At 45.6% G+C, this 20367-nt stretch overlaps 1 protein-coding gene across 2 annotated transcripts in view; it reads right to left on the reverse strand.

Moving 5' to 3' along the window:
* The window catches only part of mcu (mitochondrial calcium uniporter), a 163537-nt gene that overhangs the window by 27785 nt on the left and 115385 nt on the right, over window positions 1–20367 (reverse strand). For both annotated transcript variants that reach the window (XM_048563788.2, XM_048563789.2), the window contains exon 2: window positions 2676–2748. In XM_048563788.2, coding sequence (XP_048419745.1) covers window positions 2676–2748 — 73 coding nt within the window. The remainder of the gene's footprint in view (window positions 1–2675; window positions 2749–20367) is intronic.

A 20367-nucleotide genomic window follows, 5' to 3' on the forward strand; every position in this document is an offset into this window, starting at 1 on the left:
TCTTCAGCTGCAATGGAGCAACTTCCCGACTAAGAGTCTGAATGGGCAAAGGTACAATGGGGGGAGCTGCCAAATGATGGTCAAAAGGGTTCACAGAGGTTCCGGAGTTCCCAGGAAGGATTTTGGAAAGGAGTCAGAGGAAAGAGCTTGGCGACAGCATGAGACAAAACACCACAGGAAACAGGAGCAGAAATAGGCCATTCAGCCCCTTGAGCCTGCTCTGCCATTCAATAGGATGTTGGCTGCTCCAACATTCCTTGTGTCTGCTTTCCTGGATCAACTCCTCCAATGCACTCTGGACTGGTCTCCCACATTCTACTCTCCTGAAACTTAAGGTCATCTTAAACTCTGCTGCCCACGTCTAAACTCAGAGTCTTGTTCTTGGATTGCCCCTGCGCTCATTGGCCGAACCTGGCTCCTGGTCAAATGACATTACGATTTCAAATCCTTCCATGGCTTCCTCCCAATGCCCAGAATCTCCTCAGTCTCACAATCCTCCAAGGTATCAGCACCCCTCCGTTTCTAGTCTCTTGTGTATCCTCATTTTCATCATGGTGGCCATACCTTAAGTACCTCTCCTACATGCACCATGATAACTAAATCACTAAATGGAGATGCATGCTGGAGGGGCTGAATGGCCTCATCCTGTCCCCCCAAACATAATCCATGCCAGAGTTCACTTGGCAGCCTCAGCGCCTGATGGGAACAGCCTGATGGGTGGGATTATACAACTTGGAAGGTCAAAAGCAGCATGACTGATCCAAATGCAGCAGGGATCACACTCAACCCCTTCCATGTTCTTAGGGCTGGAAGATGGTGGGGAGGCCCAAGAGTCTCAGAGAAATCTGCACTCCTGTTTCTTGAGCTTCAACATTGCTTAGGTCATTTATCTTTAACACTGACAACCATACCTTCAGCCAACAAGGGTTCAAGCTCTGGGGCTTGTTCCCAAAACCTTTTTAAGTTGCAGTCCCCCACCAACCCTGGATAAGTTTGAGTTTCATTACAATCCACTGAAACACCTGAGGGCATCTGCTGTATTAAAGCCAGGACATAAATACAGCGGTGGCTTCCAGATGATAATTAGGCTGTAGCTCAGTGAATAACACTGCCTTCTGAATCACAAGGTTCTGGGTTCAATTCCCATGTCAGGTCTTGAGGGAAAAACTTTATGCTGATACTCCAGCCCAGTACTATTGGGAGTCCCACACTGTCAGAGGTCCATGAGATATTAAAACCAAGCTCCATCTGCACTGTCAGGTGGAGCTAAAAGATCTCAGCGTTACAGTCCCAGCAGTTATCATTCATGATAATTCAGTGACCAGGCTTGATGGATCATTGTTAAAACCAAAACAAATCAAACTAAGAAGTCTCTCACTGAACACAAGCACACAATGCTTCAACACTAAAACAGAAGCTTATTACATGGGAAATGATGATAAAATATAATAATCCAAGCTATCAATTTGTAATACACAAAGATTTTTAATTACATAATAGAAATATTTCCGAAAAATTTATCTATGAGAAGGGAGCATTGTTGATTGGGCCAACATTTGTTGTTACGCTTGAGAACGTGGTCTTTTAGAGCTGCTACAATCCATTAATCCCAAAATATACCTACATCATAATTATAACCCCAAATATAACCCCATCATTCCTAAAACACATATTGAAAATAAATGAAACTGCATTTTGCATGGAACCCAAAGCCCTAGTACATTACTCAATGAGCGACCTATACAGTACTAATACTAGAGTCCCTGTACATATCACATGGGTATGTTTAAGTCACTTGCAACTTCAACTTTTAGACTTGAACTCTAGCTTTATCCTGCACCTGTCACACGTATTCAGCTTTAAGTAAGCCCTTCAGGGATTTATTCCAACACTTCTGGTCTGGGACGAACGCTAATTCTTCATTCTAAGATAGCCAAACTCACCATATACCCTTCCCTTCTCAGAAGCACTGCCATCCTATTCCAATATCTTTAGGAGGTCTGGGCTACTTAAAGTCAAAAGTGAAACTAAAAGTCTCTCTCAGTGATGGACATTTCCTTATGACTTAAAAACAAACAACTCCCTAAAGTCTCTAAAAAAACTTGAGGCCCCAGTATTTAATATGTTGGTCACAAAGCAATCTAAACAAAGATGTCCATCAGAATTGCACAAAACCCATTCACTCACGCCTCAAACCTATCTGTAAACAGAAATCACCATGATGACAGAAATACTTAAAAGTTAATTTCAGACAAACAAAAAACTCAACTCAAAGCAAGTAACATTAAAAATGATATACATAGATCCCACAGTTTATATCACAGTATTCTCTCAAAGGAGCAGAGCAACTGGACCAATGTTTATCCCTCAACTAATATTAGACAGAGTGATGATCTGGTTGTCTTCTTCATGTTAACATCTCTGGGGTCTTGCTATGTGCAAGCTGACTGTCTTTCGCCAGCCGTAAAGTGACTTGAGACATCTGGCGGTCTTGTAAAGTATACACGATATTTTTACTTTTATACAAGTGCAAGTTTTTCTTCTTTCCTGAACTGCTTGTTGCTAAAGCATCGCCTGTTCAGTTGGACCCTTGTCGGAATCCGTCACAGCAATCAAAGAGGTTTTTTGTGCAACAAATTCATAGTTGAGCCCCAAAAGGGTTTCGTGTTACTCACCATTAGAGGTCACTAAGCTACTGGAGCAGAACAATACTCGCTGACTGCGCCATACTGGAAATCTCTGGCATACCTGCAAAGCAAAAGCGGGGGGTGATTTTAGTGAGAGTAGGATGATATACAAAATACTGTATAACGACTCTCATCAGGCACAGCTCCAAGCATCATGAAATCCCCTCAGGGAAGTAACAATCGATTCTTACAGCTTTCAGTCCCCGTGACACAGACAGAACCTGAGCGAACTGCTAAAGTACAGCTGCTACAGGAGTGAACAGCACTCTCATACTGTGAGCAGTTTAAACACCAAATTACAGGACCAAGCTCCCAACTCTCCAATTTTAGACTCTCGCTGCAGGACACCAAGTCCAAAAATGCCTGAAACTTAAACCAGTGATTTTGACTGGGTGGCACGGTGCCTCACTGGCTAGCACTGCTGCCCCTCAGTGCCAGAGACCGAGGTTTGATTCCAGCTTCAGGCGACTGTCCATGTGGAGTCTGCATGTTCTCCCTGTGTCTGCGTGGGTATCCTCCCACAGTGCAAAGATGGGCAGGTTAGGTGGATTGGCCATGCTAAATTGCATGGAGTGCACAGGAATGTGTAGGCTAGGTGGATTAGCCTGGGTAGATTTGTGTTATGGGATACAGATTTGGATGGGGTGCTCTTCAGAGGATCGGTGTGGACTTGATGGGCTGAAGGCCTCTTCCTGCACTGCAGGGCTTCTATGATTGCTCAGAGGAAGCACAAGTTTCAAGAACATAGGGAGTTTGAACTAATTGTGGCCTTAGCTCCACTGGCTCTCTGTCCCCCATAACTCCCCGATTCACTTGTCCATCAAGATTTTAATTGAGCCTTGACTCTGTTCAATGATCCAGCTTCTGACTGCTCTCAGAGGTTGGAGAATTCCAAAGACTCTCAGAGAAGAAAGTACTCAGAAAATTGACTGATTACAGCCATTCTGCTCATCGAGCCTGTGCTGCCCTAAATGGGAGACCTTCTGTTTATGAAACGGCATTCCCAAGCTTTAGGCATGTTCGCTCAGAGAGACACCACCTCAGTGTTCACCCTGCCAACACCCCTCCTTGTTACAAGTTACAAGATCACAGATGAAGTGATCTTAAAGATACAAACAGTCACACCACAAGCAATTCTGCATCAGGCTCAGGAACTTGAGCGGTTAAAACTTTCTTGGCTGCAGTGAGGAAAGACCTCAGCTCAAATCATCTTCAGCAGTTATCCCTTCAAACAGCATTAACCTGCTTGGAATATTGCTGAACCTGCACATTGATCAGCAGCACAACGCAGCAAGTGGCTGAGTAAGAGTGCAAAGTTAATGAGCCCACTATAAAATATACATCGAGAGATTCACATAATGGCTGGGAATTGAGAAGGCGCTGCACAATTTGGAAAAGGAATGTATGACAAAGACGGCCAAAAAATTCTTGACATCAATTAGAATTTGCCGTTCGAATGTACAGACCTTGAGAATTGTTGAGAAAAGGTTTTTGTTTTGCGTTTATCAGGGCAATTCACAAGATGCAAATATTTCCCAATTGCTTACTAGTCCTGAGTGTGCAAAGAATCACATTGGCAAACAATGTCGGACGGTCAGTCAGACTGACAGCTTGGTACAGCTGGGTGTGTAGGAACTTATGTTTATTGGATTCACAGGGCCCTGATTTTTACAGGCTGATACAGTACGTGTACATGTTCTATCTTTTTCCTTCATCTATCTTCTATCTGCCGCCCCCTCCCTCTCCTTTCTATCCTCCTCCTCCCTCTCTCCCTTCTTTCCTCCTTCTCCCTCTCTCCCTATTTATTTCAGAAGCTGGTTTCCTTCCCCCATTTCTGAAGAAGGGTCTTGATCCAAAACTTCAGCTTTCCTGCTCCTCTGAGGCTGTTTGGCCTTCTGTGTTCATCTCACTCTATAACGTGTTACCTCTGTATCTTTCTCAAAATAAGTGCTAGCCATTTATTTGCTTGTTTCTTGATCAGAGCTGGATTTGCTTGATCAGAGTCAACCTACTTGGTCAAACAAAACTTGGCAGTTAATTGTCAATCATCATCAGCTGGCACTTTGTCCATGGCAACACCTGACCAGAGTCCACTTGCTAATCAATCAGCGCACTCCTCCCGGAATATAAATATTTGGTTTACCCTTTACTTTGGTATTTTTTGCGATCGCCCTGATGAGTGCAAGATGAAATGACCGAAAGTGCACCTTCGGCATCAGTACTCAAAAAGACCAGTCAGCCATTACAAGCCTGGTTAGAAAGTAATGTCCACTTGGGCCCTGACCTATTACTGCACAGTAACATCACAGCTGGCATTCTCACCTCTTGGTCAGAAGACTATTTGTTTAATTTCCACCCCAGAGATGTAAACACACCAAAATGAACATCCCAGGGCAGTGTAGAGAGACCAGCGTGTCACAGGGTGAGCGCCGAGGGAGAGCCGTGCCGCTGCGGGGTCAGCGCTGAGGGAGTGCCACGCCATCACAGGGTCAGTGCCAAGTGAGGGCCAGACTATCGGAGGGTCAGTGCTGAGGATGTACTGTGGTAGAGTGTGCCCTGAAATTATTTACTGAACAAGCAGCAACCCCACCGCACCAAACTAAGTGAAGCATTCACACAGTGAGCAGACCCACAAAATCAGGACATAGTTTGTTAAATCATAAACCATTCCACAGATGGGACAGCATACATTAGACTTACTAAAGCCACCCAACACATATATGCTAATATCTGGGCTTCTGAAGAAAGTTTATCAGCTGAAAACGTTAACTACATTTCTCCTTCGACAGCTGCTGCTGAGCGTTCCCAGAATTCTCGGGACTTATTTCAGAATTCCGGCAGCTGTGGAACGTTGCTTTTGAATATGTACTCATGGGGCTGCAGGATGACTCGGGTACACGAGAAGAGTGAAAATTAAAAATCAGTTCAAAATCAACCATGACCAGGCAGTGAGAGGCAGCACGGCTTTGACTTCAGATGGCAAATGTGACAAAAAAAAACTGGAGACTGGACTCAGGAGGAATAACTGTGTTGGGGCAGGGACTGGAGAAAGAGGACTGTGATCAGAGAGGCTGGGATAGCATCGAAACTGAATGGTCTTATCTTCGATTAGTGAACGCAAGATCCCCCCCCTTTTTTTGGGTGGGGGTGGCTCCTGGGAACAATTCTGTCTTTTTCTGATCCATCTCCACTACGTCACTGTACCGTTTCTAACTTGTTAACAAACAGTTGTCCTGCATTACTTGCAGATGGCCGGAAAACATTCCTGTTCCCTGGAAAACAAAGTGTGAAGCTGGACGAACACAGCAGGCCAAGCAGCATCTCAGGAGCACAAAGGCTGACGTTTCGGGCCTAGACCCTAGGCCCGAAACGTCAGCTTTTGTGCTCCTGAGATGCTGCTTGGCCTGCTGTGTTCGTTGAGCTCCACACTTTGTTATCTTGGATTCTCCAGCATATGCAGTTCCCATTGTCCCTGTTCCCTGGAATGTCAGACGCTGCAGGGTGACTTTATGGAGGAACACAGATAAGGTGAGCCGAGGTCTTTTCCCCAGGGTAAGGGGCTCCAACACTAAGGTGAGAGGGGAAAGATTTAAAAGGGACCCGAGGAGAGAACTTTTCACACAGAGGGTGGTGCGTGTGTGGAATGAGCTGCCGGACAAAGTGGCAAGTGCAGGTACAGTTACAATGTTTAAAAGACATTTGGCCAGAAGCATGAATAGGAAAGGTTGAGAAGGATATGGGCCAAACACAGGAAAATGAGACTCATCAGTTTGGAAACAAGTTGGGCTGAAGGGCCTGTTTACATGCTGTATGACTCTGAAATAAATGGATCATAGGAAGCATGGCTTTTCTTTCTCCCTGCCCCCAGGAAGGATGCAAAAGCAATAAAATAATCACGACATTCAAATAATTTTCCTGCCAGCGAAAACATTTCGCTTGAAGGTGACTTAAAATGTGAGCAGGTCAGCGCAGCAGGGGCTGAGATATCACGGGAAGCTGAATCCCTTAAACAGAGATTAAAGAGTGTGGGTGAGAGAGCAAGGATGAGAGAGCGAGACAGACACTGAACAAGAACAGGCTAGTTGCAGAGAATACCATCGAGGGTGGGAGAAAAGAACAGAAATTTAGCAAACAACAGATATTGAATGATGCATTAATATTTTAAGGTAATTTTATCATAAGTGTTATCATGAAATATTCAACAATCCTAACACCAATATTACAAGGAAACAAACTAATTCTCAATATTCTGACATTTGGTGGTGTGAATGTGCATTCTAAAAGAATTTACACTCCTGAAAAACCATTACAACAGGATTGATCATACGCTCCCCAGAGTGACCAGTATTGGTTTGAAAGGGAGTGACAAACATAGAACACTACAGCACAGAACAGGCCCTTTGGCCCTCGATGTTGTGCCGATCTGTAAACTAATCTAATCCCATCCCCCTACACTATCCCATCATCATTCATATACTTATCCAAGGGCCGTTTATCTGCCAAGGATCAATGGATCTTTGGAACCCAAAGATTAGAAGACAGTTACCAAGTACAAAGGAGAATGGAAGAGAAGGACAAAGACAGATGGGAGCAGATTCTCTTGAAGCATGAATGCCAAAGACCCATTGAGCCAAATGTTCTGTTTCTGAGTCATAAATGTCATGTATAAAGGCTCAGAACTCAGTGCCACATCTACCCACACGAGTGTTTCTGAAAGGGGTCTCAACCTCCACCATTTCTGACAGATGACATTGGGAATCAGTGCTGTTGGTCTCAAAAGTGAAGGACCTGAATCTGCTGGATGGGCGTTGGTGGCCTCCAACCTGTGTCTAGCTGCGTCAGGTCAAGGTACAGTGGTGTCACCCAATCTGCTCCATTCCCGATGGGAGATGGCAGCAAGCTTGGCTTGGAAAGAACGCTGGCCAAGTTCTTTCTGTGTCCCCATAAATGCTGACTGTCAGTCCTCAGCCAGACTTCTATTAAACTTTAAATCAGGCAGGTTGATTGTGACGATGGGAGTACTGCCAGAGAAATTAACCAGTGAATAACTGTCACCTATTTTGCTGAGTTGAAAGTGGCAGAGCATGTGTACGTGGTCTCTCTGTGTTCGGTGCAATCTCCATGCCAGTACCTCTAGAAAGCACAGTTCACCTGCTAATCAATCAGCACTCTCCTCACACACGAGAAGTTGTCTCAACTTCTTCAATCTACGCTCACAACTGATGGTTCTCATTCCTGGAACCGCTCTGGAAAATTGCTTCTGCACTGTCTCCCCAACATGTTCACATTGTTCCTATAATGCGGCACCAGAACTGCGCACGGTACTTGAGCTGAGGCCAAACAAGTTCAACATCACCTCTCTGCTCTTTAGTCTATGACCCTCTTACTTATGCTCCTTTCTAAGGGGAAAGGCAGTGGTGTAAAGGCAATGTCATTGGAATCATAGAATCCCTACAGTGTGGAAACAGACCATTCGGCCCATCAAGTCTGCACCGACCCTCTGAGCAGCATCCTACAGACCAAGAAACAAACCCCCAATCTATACCGATAATGCCACATTTCCCATGGCTAATCCACCCAGCCTGCGCAGCCCTGGACACTGTGGGTAATTTAGCATGACCAATCCACCCTAACCTGCACATCTTTGGACTGTGGGAGGAAACTGAAGCAGCCAGAGGGAACCCACACCGACGCGAGGAGAACGTGCAAACTGCACACAGACAGTCACACAAGGGGTCCCTGGTGTGGTGAGGCAGCAGTGCTAACTAATGAGTGACTGTGCCACGCTGAACTAGTAATCTAGAGCTGAGGAGACTAGTTCAAAACCGACCACGCCAGATGATGGCATTTGAATTCATTAGTCTGGAGGAAATTGCCAGGCGAATGCAACAATGCAACCTTCGTGGTAAAACTAACATCCCTTAGGGAAGGGAATTGGCTGTCCTTACCTGATCTGGCCTACATTTGACTCCAGAGCTATAGGTCCAGTTGACAGGTGGTAAATAATACATTCAATAGGCAATTCAGGGGCACCGCCTTCGCCCAGAGAGAGTGGAACTGGTTACAGTGCAAAAAGCTGAGGGGAACAGTATTTGTGTGTTCCATAGGAACAGGCCAAAGGCAGGAGTCAGGAGCAGAAAGAGGTGTTGCCAGGGTCAGATGATGGGAAGGGACTTGTGGAACTTGAGAACAGGACCCCCACCCACAGTCTCACAGTAGCTCCATTACATGCTGTGCACCGACAGCTTGGGGAGGCTGTGAAACAGCTGCATGTTGTGTGCCAGTAGCTGGAGGGGTTGGCTCTGGGTCTGTGGGATGCTGTTCAGAGGGTCAGTGCAGACTTGATGGGCTGAATGGTCTGCTTCCGCACTGTAGGGATTCTATGATTTCAATGACGTTGCCTTTACACCACTGCCTTTCCCCTTGGAAAGGAGCATGAGTAAGAAGGTCACAGACTTTTCAGCTGCTCATTAGGGCTATCAGAGTAAGTACAACAGGAAAGTGGGGGGAGGGCGATTACAGGGGAGGTGGTAGCAACCTGAGTTCTCTCACCAACCAATGGGAGCCAGCTGGGGGTTCGATCCACAAAGCAAAGAATTCCGAAGAAGCAAACCCACCTGGGGGTAGGGCTTTTACTATCTACCACTGACAAGCGAGCGCTGAATCACCTTGTACAACATGTTAACCTGACCTCAGTTAGAGCGAAACACAGATGAGATTCGATTCCCTACAGTGTGGAAACAGGCCCTATGGCCCAACAAGTCCACACCGCCTCTTGGAACATCCCACCCACACCCATCCCCCTATCACCCACACAACCCTGAACACTATGGGCAATTTAGCGTGGCCGATCCACCTAGCCGGCACAAGGATGGTCACAGCTTTATGAAGCAATGACAGAAGACAGGTTTAGAGGAGGCAGGGATGGCGTTCCACTCTGTGTGCTAAAGATTAATCTTTTAGAGCCTTTGAAAGGATTTCAAATTAATCAGCTGCGAGTTGAATACGGAATGATTCTCCTTAGTTGGCCCGTACAATATCTCTCGGGAATTGAGAAGTAGTTCTCCCATTTTAAGGATGGAAGCCTAACGTGTTGCCAGTCTTTCCCGTGAGCTGAGAATTCCAAGCCCCAGCTGCTGTTCTCTGTGTGCCAGAGCCAAAGTTTGAATGTCTCCTCCCACACTGGTGCCTCCCAACACACCACCACCACCTCCCAAGCCACTGCCTCTAAAACTGCACACAGAGCTGACGTAGAAATGTACCACACTGTTCCTTTGTGGTCTACGGGTCAGAACCCTGACCATAGCAGGTCAGGAGAGTTGTCACTCACTACCACCGTGAGGGCATTTGCAGGATGCAATAAATGCCAAGCTGGCCAGCAACATACACATCCAAGAATAACAGTACATTGCTCAGATGTCGTGGGGCAGCAGGATTAGCGTATGAAGACATAGAAGAATTACCTCTATTGGCACATGAACTTGCACGTTTGAGAAGTTTAAGTCACTACTTATGGTGCCACCTTGGTTACACAAAGGTACCTGGGTACAAATTCTTAGGGAAAAAAGAGGGAAAAATGAAGAAATAAAAGGTCTAGCAATAAATTAGAAAGACGGAGAAATAAGAGAGTTCAGAATAACAGTCCATCCGGCCCGGACCGCACCAAACTTTTCACCTCAGGCCTGGGAGTCCGGGTGCGAGCCCGAGCCCTTGCCAGGGGTCCGAGCCCCATTTCACCCCAGACATCGCTGATGCTCCCTGAGGACAGGAGGTTAACAAGAAAAAAGGAAGATAAAAGTGTAAAGAGAGGGGAGAAGTAAAGAAATGGAAGGAGCAGATGCGACAGGAGTCCTAATCTGCTGCTATCTCGAGCAGTGGTGAGGCGCCAGATTGAGTTAAACCAGGTCTGTATTCATGGGGAGGTTAGACAAGTAACAGGGGATCTGACTGATAGATATCAATTTCTGACATGGCTGGATGGACCAGCTACAGGGATAATGCTTCCCCTTGGCTTGAGGATTGGGGGGAGTATGTGGCAGCAAAGTCACTGAATTAATTTAAGAAAGGACGGGGTTTCTAAAAGTTAAGGGTGTCAAGAGGCTTGGGGAGAGCAGGGATAATGTGGAGATAGAGTTTGCCATGATTGTACTGAAGTAACAGGAGATTCTTTTTCGGAATGGCAACCGGTGACGAGTGGTGTCCCGCAGGGTTCAGTGTTGGGGCCACAGCTGTTCACCTTATATATTAATGATCTGGATGAAGGGACTGGGGGCATTCTGGCGAAGTTTGCTGATGATACGAAGACAGGCGTACAGGCAGGTAGTACTGAAGAGGTGGGGAAGCTGCAGCAAGATTTAGACAGTTTAAGAGAGTGGTCCAGGAAATGGCTGATGAAATTCAATGTGAGTAAATGTGAGGCTTTGCACTTTGGAAAAAAGAATACAGGCACAGACTATTTTCTAAACAGTGAGAAAATTCGCAAAGCAGAAGTACAAAGGGATCTGGGAGTGTTGGTCCAGGATTCTCTAAAGGTTAACTTGCAGGTAGAGTCCGTGATTAAGAAAGCGAATGTAATGTTGTCGTTTATCTCAAGAGGGTTGTAATATAAAAGCAACGATGTGTTTCTGAGGCTTTATATAGGTCTATAGTTAGGCCCCATTTAGAATACTGTGTCCAATTTTGGGTCCCACACCTCAGGAAGGACATACTAGCCCTGGAGCATGTCCAGCGGAGATTCACACGGATGATCCCTGGAATGGTAAGTTTAATGTATGATGAATGGCTAAGGATCCTGGGATTGTACTCATTAGAGTTTAGAAGGTTGAGGGGAGATCTAATAGACATTTACAAGATAATGTATGATGTAGAAGGGGTGGACGCTAGGAAGTTGTTTCCGTAGGGTGGGAAGACTAGGACCCATGAGCACAGCTTTATAATTAGAGGGGGTAAATTTAAAACTGAAATGAGACGATATTTCTTCAGCCAGAGAGTGGTGGGCTTATGGAATTCATTGCCGCAGAGTGCAGTGGAGGCCGGGACGTTGGATGTCTTCAAGGCAGAGATCGACAAATTCTTGATCTCAGAAGGAATCAAGGGCTACGGGGAGAGTGCAGGGAAGTGGTGTTGAAATGCCCATCAGCCATGATTTAAATGGCTGAGTGGACTTGACGGGCCGAATGGTCTTACTTCCACTCCTATGTCTTATGGTCTATTCAATGGGCTGAATAGTCAGCTGCGGTTCATATTTCCTTTGTTTCCATCTTGAGAGTTACCACACCCTCATTAAAAGCAAAACATCCTGCACTGAGACTGAAAGAAACAGAATGCCCTCAACTGTTTTTCCGTTGTCACCAAGACAACAGCACAATTATAAATTAAAACTTGTGCAGCGAAGGAAACTTGACCTCAAAGCATTCCATTCTCAGGACTGAGGAATGATGGCTTATTTTCAAACTCGATTCCTATTCTTAGAGCAGCCAGCTTTCCATAAAACCTACAAACCGCACCAAGAATATTCAAACTTATCAGTGTTCCTTATTTCCAAATATGGAAATACCCAGGATCTCATCAAACCATTCTGGAACCTCTTTCCTCGCTTACTGCGCTTTCATTCAGTGAGTTACATGGAAGAGCCTTGGAGAACCGTGTCCCCGTTGGGAGTAGAATCTGAGCCGAGAATGTAACAGACAGATCTCTCCTTTATTTTTGTCATCCAGCCAGTGTGCTTTGCCTCATTTTTTTTTCTGGAAAACCCCAGCCTGTGTTATATTGGAATGTCAGAATCGAAAAAAAAAATTTTCTGATCTGTTTTCTAAAAATGGCAACACAACCCGTGACAGTGTCACTGGCCGGGCCAGCGTTTATTGCCCATCACTAAATGCCTTCGAGAAGGCGATGCTGCGCTGCCTTCTGGGACCACTGCAGGCCACTTGGCATGGGTACACATGGTGCTGTGAAGGACAAGGCTCCAGGATTTTGACACAGTAGCATACTTCCAGGTCAGGGTGGTGAGTGGTTTGGTGGGGAACTCGGGAGATAAGTATGTGCTTACCTCCTAGGAGGTTAGAGTTCAGGGGTTTGGAAGGTGTTATCAAAGAAGCCTTGGGGGAGTTTCTGCAGTGCATCTTGTCAATATAGTGTGCACTGGCTGGTGCAGGGAGTGAAGATTTGTGGATTGGCTGCCACTCATGGGGGCTGCTTTGTCCTGGAGGACGCCAAGCTTTTCAAGTGTTATTGGAGCTGCACCCATCCAGGCAAGTGGGCAGTATTCCATCACTCTCCTGGCTCGTGGACTTGGGTGGCAAGTTACTCACTGCAGGATTCCCAGCCTCTGCCCTGCTCTTTTATTTATATCAATACGGTTAATCTAGTTCAGTTCTGATCATGGAGATTTAAAACAATACAGCGCAGAACAGGCCCTTCAGCCCATTTGGCAATGGTAATGACACTGAATACCAGGGGGCAGATGGACAGATTCTCTCATTGAAATTCCAGCTTCTACCTCTAAAGAACTCCCTCTCGATTATGTTGATAACAGCCTTTGAGATCACCTCCAGGATAACCTTTCTGCCCACTCACTTAACCTTTTCAACTTTACCAACAGATTGAGTTGCCATTGTCCTAGAGGACCACAGGGCTGCTCTCTCATTAGAGAGAGATGACTAGTGGGGGTTTAACTTGAGGGTCATCACGCCTCAGGTGAGGGGAAAGAGGTTGGGAAGGACAGTCCTTCACTGTAACTTCTGCCAATGCTGTTGGCATCACGCTGCATCATAAACCAGCCATCCAGCCAATCTAGCTAACCAACCTTCTAACCGATCTATATCCCTCTACAGGCTCTTTGTGACATCAACACTACTTGCCTTCCCAGGTATTTCGTTTCATCCACAAACTCGACTACGGTACATTTACTTTCCCCTTCCAAGTCAATAAAAGATATTGTAAATAATTGTGGCCCCACTGATCCCTCTGGCGCACTCACATTACCGATTGCCATCCTGAAAAATTCACCCCTTGTCCTAACGCTCTGTTTTCTATTAGTTAGCTAATGGTTTATCCATGTTAATATACTAGCCCCAACACCATGGGCTCTCCTCTTCAGTAGCCTACTGTGTGGTACTTAGCAAACACCTTCTGGAGGTCCAAATATATGGCATCCACAGCTTCCTCTTTTTCCATGTGGCTCGTTACCTCCTCAAAGAATTTGCTTTGGTTTTTCTATGTCACGTGCACTGAGGTACAGCAAAAACTGTTGTTGTATGGTACTCTACAGGCAGATTGTTCTGTTACTCTGATGCACTTGTATAGAACAGAGGGCAGGATACAGTGTTGCAGCAGCTGAGAAGGGGCTGAGACAGATCAACAGTAACTTTTAACAGGTCCATTCAAAAGTCTGACTGCAGCAGGGAAGAACCTGATCTTGAATCTGTTCATTCGGGTATACAAAAAACTTTTATATCTTCTGCCCGATGGAAGATGGTGGAGCAGAATATAATTGGTGTAGAAGGGGTCTTTAATTATGTTGGTTGCTTTCCCAAGGCAGTGGAAAGTATAGATGGAGTCAACGGATGGACTTGGCTGTGTTCACAACTCTCTAGGTCTTAGAAAGAGCAGTTGCCAGATCACAGTTAGGTGGTCCAGATAGGAGGCTTTCTACGGTGTATTTATAAAAATTGCTAAGTGTCTTTATGGACATGCTGAATTTCCTTAACATCCTGAGGAAGTAGAAACATTGCTGTGATTTCTTGACCATAGTGGCACCATGGGTGGGCCAGGACAGATTGCCGGTGATTGTCACTCCCAGGAACTTGACTTTCTCGACCATCTCCGTCTCAGCACCATTGATGCAGTCAGGAGCGTGCCCTACACTCTGCTTCCTGAAGTCAATCACCAGCTCCTTTATTTTGCTGATATTGATGGAGAGACTGTTATATTTACAACATGCCGCTAGGCACACAATCTCCTTTCTTTACTCTGTCTCATTGTTGTTTGAGAGACGACTCACAACAGTGGTGTTGTCAGCAAATCTATAAATGGAGTTGATGTGGAATGCGGCCACACAGTCATGAGAGTGAGTGAGCGAGTGAGAGAGATAGAGATAGAGAAAGTATAGCTGGGGGCTGAACATGCAGCCTTGTGGGGCACCAGCGTTGAACATTATCGTGGGGGTGGGGTCGTCGCCTATTCCTTCCTGACTGCAGTCTGTAGTCAGGAAGACGAAAATCCGGTTACAGAGGGGGTAAGCAGAGACCTAGGTGCCAGAACTTGGAGAGGAGTTTGTTTGGAATTATGGTGTTGAAGACGAGGCTGTACTCAGTAAGTAGGAACCTGACGTAGGTATCCTTGTTATCCAGATATTCGAGGGATGAGTGTAGGACCAAGGAGATAGTGTCTGCCATGGGCCTGTTGCGACAGGAGGCGAATTGCAAAGGATCAAAATAATTTGAGATAGTAGGAACTGCAGATGCTGGAGAATCCGAGATAACAAGGTGTAGAGATAACAATTTGGGAGGCTGGAGCTGATGTGGGCCATGACGAACCTCTCAAAGCTGATCATAATTATGGAGGTCAGAGCCCCCAGGCAGTATTTATGGAGCCATGGCGCATGTACTTTCTTCGGCACCAGGATGATGGTGGTCTTCTTGAAGCAGGGGGGACTTCAGACTGAAGTAAGGAAAGGTGAAAGATGTCGGTGAATACGCTCGGCAGCTGGTCCACACAGGACCCGAGTGCATGGTCAGGGATTCCACCTGGGCTAGTTGCCTTCTCAGAGTTCCTTAAAAGCCCTTTAAGGCGGCCGATCTAACATGGGAGGCAGTGACCATGGGTATAGGTGCACCAGAGGCTGATGTCAGGCTGGATTTCCCCTTGTGAATCCCTGCTGGATTGTATTATGTATTTTTCAATGTTCTGCTTTTACATGCTTTATAAATAACATTTCCCTAATAACAGACGTTAAGGTAACTGAACTCTTTTTTGTTCTCCCTGGATCAGATAAGGGCAGCATTTTTCCTCCCCTAGAGACAGTTACTGAGCTAGATAGCCACTTGGATCAAAACAGTCTCCAATCAGCCATGATCCTACTGAAACCTTTGAAGAGCAGGTGTGAATGCTGGAATGGATAGAGATAGAGGAAGCTGATGTGCTGAAAATTTTGTCAAACATTAAGATTGACAAGTCGCCAGGCCCGGACCAGATTTGTCCTCGGCTGCTTTGGGAAGCGAGAAATGCAATTGCTTCGCCACTTGCGAAGATCTTTGCATCCTCGCTCTCCACTGGAGTCGTACCTGAGGACTGGAGAGAGGCAAATGTAATTCCTCTCTTCAAGAAAGGAAATAGGGAAATCCCCAGCAATTATAGACCAGTAAGTCTCACGTCTGTCGTCTGCAAGGTGTTAGAAAGGATTTGTGACCATCTGGAAGAGCATGGCTTGATCAAATACAGTCAACACGGCTTTGTGAGGGGTAGGTCATGCCTTACAAACCTTATCGAGTTTTTTGAGGATGTGACTAGAAAAGTTGATGAGGGTCGAGCTGTGGATGTGATGTATATGGACTTCAGTAAGGCATTTGATAAGGTTCCCCATGGTAGGCTCATTCAGAAGGTCAGGAGGAATGGGATACAGGGGAACTTAGCTGATTGGATACAGAATTGGCTGGCCAACAGAAGACAGCGAGTGGTAGTAGAAGGAAAATATTCTGCCTGGAAGTCAGTGGTGAGTGGGGTTCCACAGGGCTCTGTCCTTGGGCCTCTACTGTTTGTAATTTTTATTAATGACTTGGATGAGGGTATTGAAGGATGGGTCAGCAAGTTTGCAGACGACACAAAGGTCGGAGGTGTCGTTGACAGCGTAGAGGGCTGTTGTAGGCTGCAGCGGGACATTGACAGGATGCAGAGATGGGCTGAGAGGTGGCAGATGGAGTTCAACCTGGATAAATGCGAGGTGAGGCATTTTGGAAGGTCGAATTTGAAAGCTGAGTACAGGATTAAGGATAGGATTCTTGGCAGCGTGGAGGAACAGAGGGATCTTGGTGTGCAGATACATAGATCCCTTAAAATGGCCACCCAAGTGGACAGGGTTGTTAAGAAAGCATATGGTGTTTTGGCTTTCATTAACAGGGGGATTGAGTTTAAGAGTCGTGAGATCTTGTTGCAGCTCTATAAAACTTTGGTTAGACCGCACTTGGAATACTGCGTCCAGTTCTGGGCGCCCTATTATAGGAAAGATGTGGATGCTTTGGAGAGGGTTCAGAGGAGGTTTACCAGGATGCTGCCTGGACTGGAGGGCTTATCTTATGAAGAGAGGTTGACTGAGCTCGGTCTCTTTTCATTGGAGAAAAGGAGGAGGAGAGGGGACCTAATTGAGGTATACAAGATAATGAGAGGCGTAGATAGAGTTGATAGCCAGAGACTATTTCCCAGGGCAGAAATGGCTAGCACGAGGGGTCATAGTTTTAAGCTGGTTGGTGGAAAGTATAGAGGGGATATCAGAGGCAGGTTCTTTACGCAGAGAGTTGTGAGAGCATGGAATGCGTTGCCAGCAGCAGTTGTGGAAGCAAGGTCATTGGGGTCATTTAAGAGACTGCTGGACATGTATATGGTCACAGAAATTTGAGGGTGCGTACATGAGGATCAATGGTTGGCACAACATTGTGGGCTGAAGGGCCTGTTCTGTGCTGTACTGTTCTATGTTCTATGTTCTATGAATGAAGAAGCAGGCTTCAGGGACGCTGGGCCTATTCCTGTTCCTGTTCCTATTTCTTATCGTTGCCACTAACTTGTTTTTCAATTCCAGAGTTTTGCTGAATTCAAATTTCACCCTGTTCTATGTCTGAGGTTTTGGATTACCTAGCCCAGTGAGATTAGCATTTTGCCACTGCCGCCTCCTCACTGCATTGAAGGATGCTACAACAATGCACCTTGTTGTAGTCCTTAAATTGTTAAAAGTTCAAAGCGATCGATCCCTACACCTTCTGCTTCTCCAGTGTAAATATTCCTGGTGTCTTGAATCCCTTGGAGCTCAGGTGCTAGATCCTTAGTAACCAGATCTGTGATGTCTCTGGAATGAGTCACTATCTGCACTGCAGTTTGCAGTAATCCACATGGGAATGGCAAATGAGGCCTCGGAGAGACTTAAACACTGCTGCCAATGAATCCTGAAGCATTTCCCTCTGAAGGACAAATGCTAACAAGCCAAAATGAATCAGTCTTCTGGCCTTTGAAGGGTTAAGGCACTGGATTTGCACCTCAGAATGACGACACACCAGTGCTTCTAGAATGTTCCACGTGGAATTATGTAAATATGGCACAAAACAGAAAACCTTGAAATTTATTTTGATTGTCAATCTGGTGGCCATCCCCCTGCTGTTTACTCTTGGCACTTATCCAAGAGCATACAGCCAAGTTAAATCAACACTAGGATAGCTCATCAGTAAGCAACTGAAAGCAGCCAAGTGCAATGAGATTTTGTCTATGAGTCAGGCAAATGCCAATGTGAAAGAAAAGCAGGTTCATATTTACAGTGTTTTCACATTATAATGGTGCAAAGACCGCCAGATTGTTTCAGATGTTAAACTGAGGACGGGAATTTCTCCCTGATGTTCTAGTCAAACCGTAACCCTCCGTTACCATCACTTAAGCAAGAAAACAAAATGGCTGCTCATTACCACACCGCTGTTTGTGGGGTCTTGCTGTGCCCAAAGTGGCTGCTGTGTCTCTGGCATCACAACAGTGACTGCATTTCATGAACGGACTTCTCTAATTTCAAATCTAATGCTTCGTGTGCCTCCTGTGCAGTCGTAACCTTGTATGTCTCAATCTAAGCTCCATTCAATCTGTGTGTACTTGCTTGCTTTGACCTGCCTGTACTGCTCACAAAACAAAGCCCTTCACTGTACTTAGCTACACATGACTACAATAAATCAAATCAAATTTACCATTGGCCATAAGCGGAACAGGGTGTCCTGAGGTTTCAAACAAAATTCGAGCCCCTCTTTCTTCCTATGTTGCAGACTGACTGTATAATTCTATCACAACACTTACAGGAGGACACAAGAACAAGTCTTCATTCATGCAATGTCTTTGAAACACCCCAAGGCACTTCACTGGAGTGGTAGCAAACACTATTTGATACAGAACCACATCAGGAGGCAATGATATAAAAGTGAAACACTGCAGAGGTATCAATGAAAGACAAAGTGTTGGAGAAGCTCAGCAGCAGCTGTGGAGGCAGAAGCAAAGTTAACGTTGTAGTGTGAACTTGAGGAGTCACTTTCAACTTGAAACATTAACTCTGTTTTCTTCTCCACTAAGACACTAGGTTAAGTGACTAAAAGTTTGGGTTTGGACGGATACACCTTTAAAGTGACAAGGTCAAGGGGTTTTGAGGGAGGGCGGCATGATGTGAATTACTGAGATTAGGGCTTGAACAGCTGAAACAGTGCACAGATAACCCAAAAATTTCCTCAACAGCTCCTCTTTAATGTATGCTTTAATGCATCATTGCAGTTGGGCCCCTGATCGACTGGTTGAGGAGGAGGCAAAGTTAGGAACTGTTTAGGATTAGATTTCCAATTAACACTATTATCCATGAGTACTAAATATTACTGTACACTGTAACCACTGATATACCAGGCTCTGGATTATAGTTACAATATCAAGGACTTATCTTTGTAGCTTTTGTTCATGTTCTGTCAAGACACACTCTCATTATACAGGGGAGTGGTATCGTCCAGTCTAGCTCCATCCATGCCGTGCTATTTCTACTCTGTGATGTGCAGCTCCTGGACATCATCGCAAGGTTGTTGCATGGTCCTGAAGCCCTTCGACAACGGCCTTTTTAATGCTCCTGGGTGTTTGTTTCGTCAAGTTTATGTCCATTAACAAGGGTGGTCGTGAGACAGTTTCTGACATTTCAGAATACATCCCGTCTTTACCAATGCAGCTGTCGCTGAAGCCATTTCCAATTGACTCATTTTCTACTCTAGAAAGTCCCCTCAGGTCCTTTGAGGGCAGAGGACAAGCATTTGCTCATGCTACAATGCAACTAGTAGCTCCCATCCCCAAGGCAAACACACTGCTTGCTACACACCTCCCTCTTCGGACCACAGCTCGATGGCCTAATCACATTACACCGAGCAATTTCATTACCATTAGTAGGGGATGATTTGGTTGTCAGCTTTTTCTTTGTACTTATCTCCTTGAAGCTACGCTCTGTGAGTTAATCACCAGGGCAACAGCAAAGTCAACAAAAGACCTTTGTTCTTGTAATATGAATAGTCAATAAAAATACATCATTGCATGGAATATCCAGATGGCCCTCTACACAGATATATGTCACTTTGGACTGGCATTTCAGTGTGGCAGAGAGGGAGTCCTGCATTGCCAGAGATACTGTCTTTCAGAAGAAAGCCAACACAGAAATAGAGAAAGGTTGGCAGGACAGAGACAGCAGGCATCGATGTACCCAGGATAATCCCAGCTTCCAGCTGTTTGGGTCGTACCCTTTCTGTTCTGATACCTCAAGAGCACAGAGATATTTTAAATCATAGAGAGTTTCTGCCTTTGATGCCCTGGCGTGCAACAAGTTCCAGACTGTCAACACTTACTGGAAGAAACAAAAAACTCTTGTCCTTCCATCAATTTTTTTTACATCTATGTCCCCTGGTTGCTGGTCTCTCTG

Source organism: Stegostoma tigrinum, chromosome 37 (genome assembly GCF_030684315.1).
Source record: "Stegostoma tigrinum isolate sSteTig4 chromosome 37, sSteTig4.hap1, whole genome shotgun sequence".
NCBI lineage: Eukaryota > Metazoa > Chordata > Chondrichthyes > Orectolobiformes > Stegostomatidae > Stegostoma > Stegostoma tigrinum.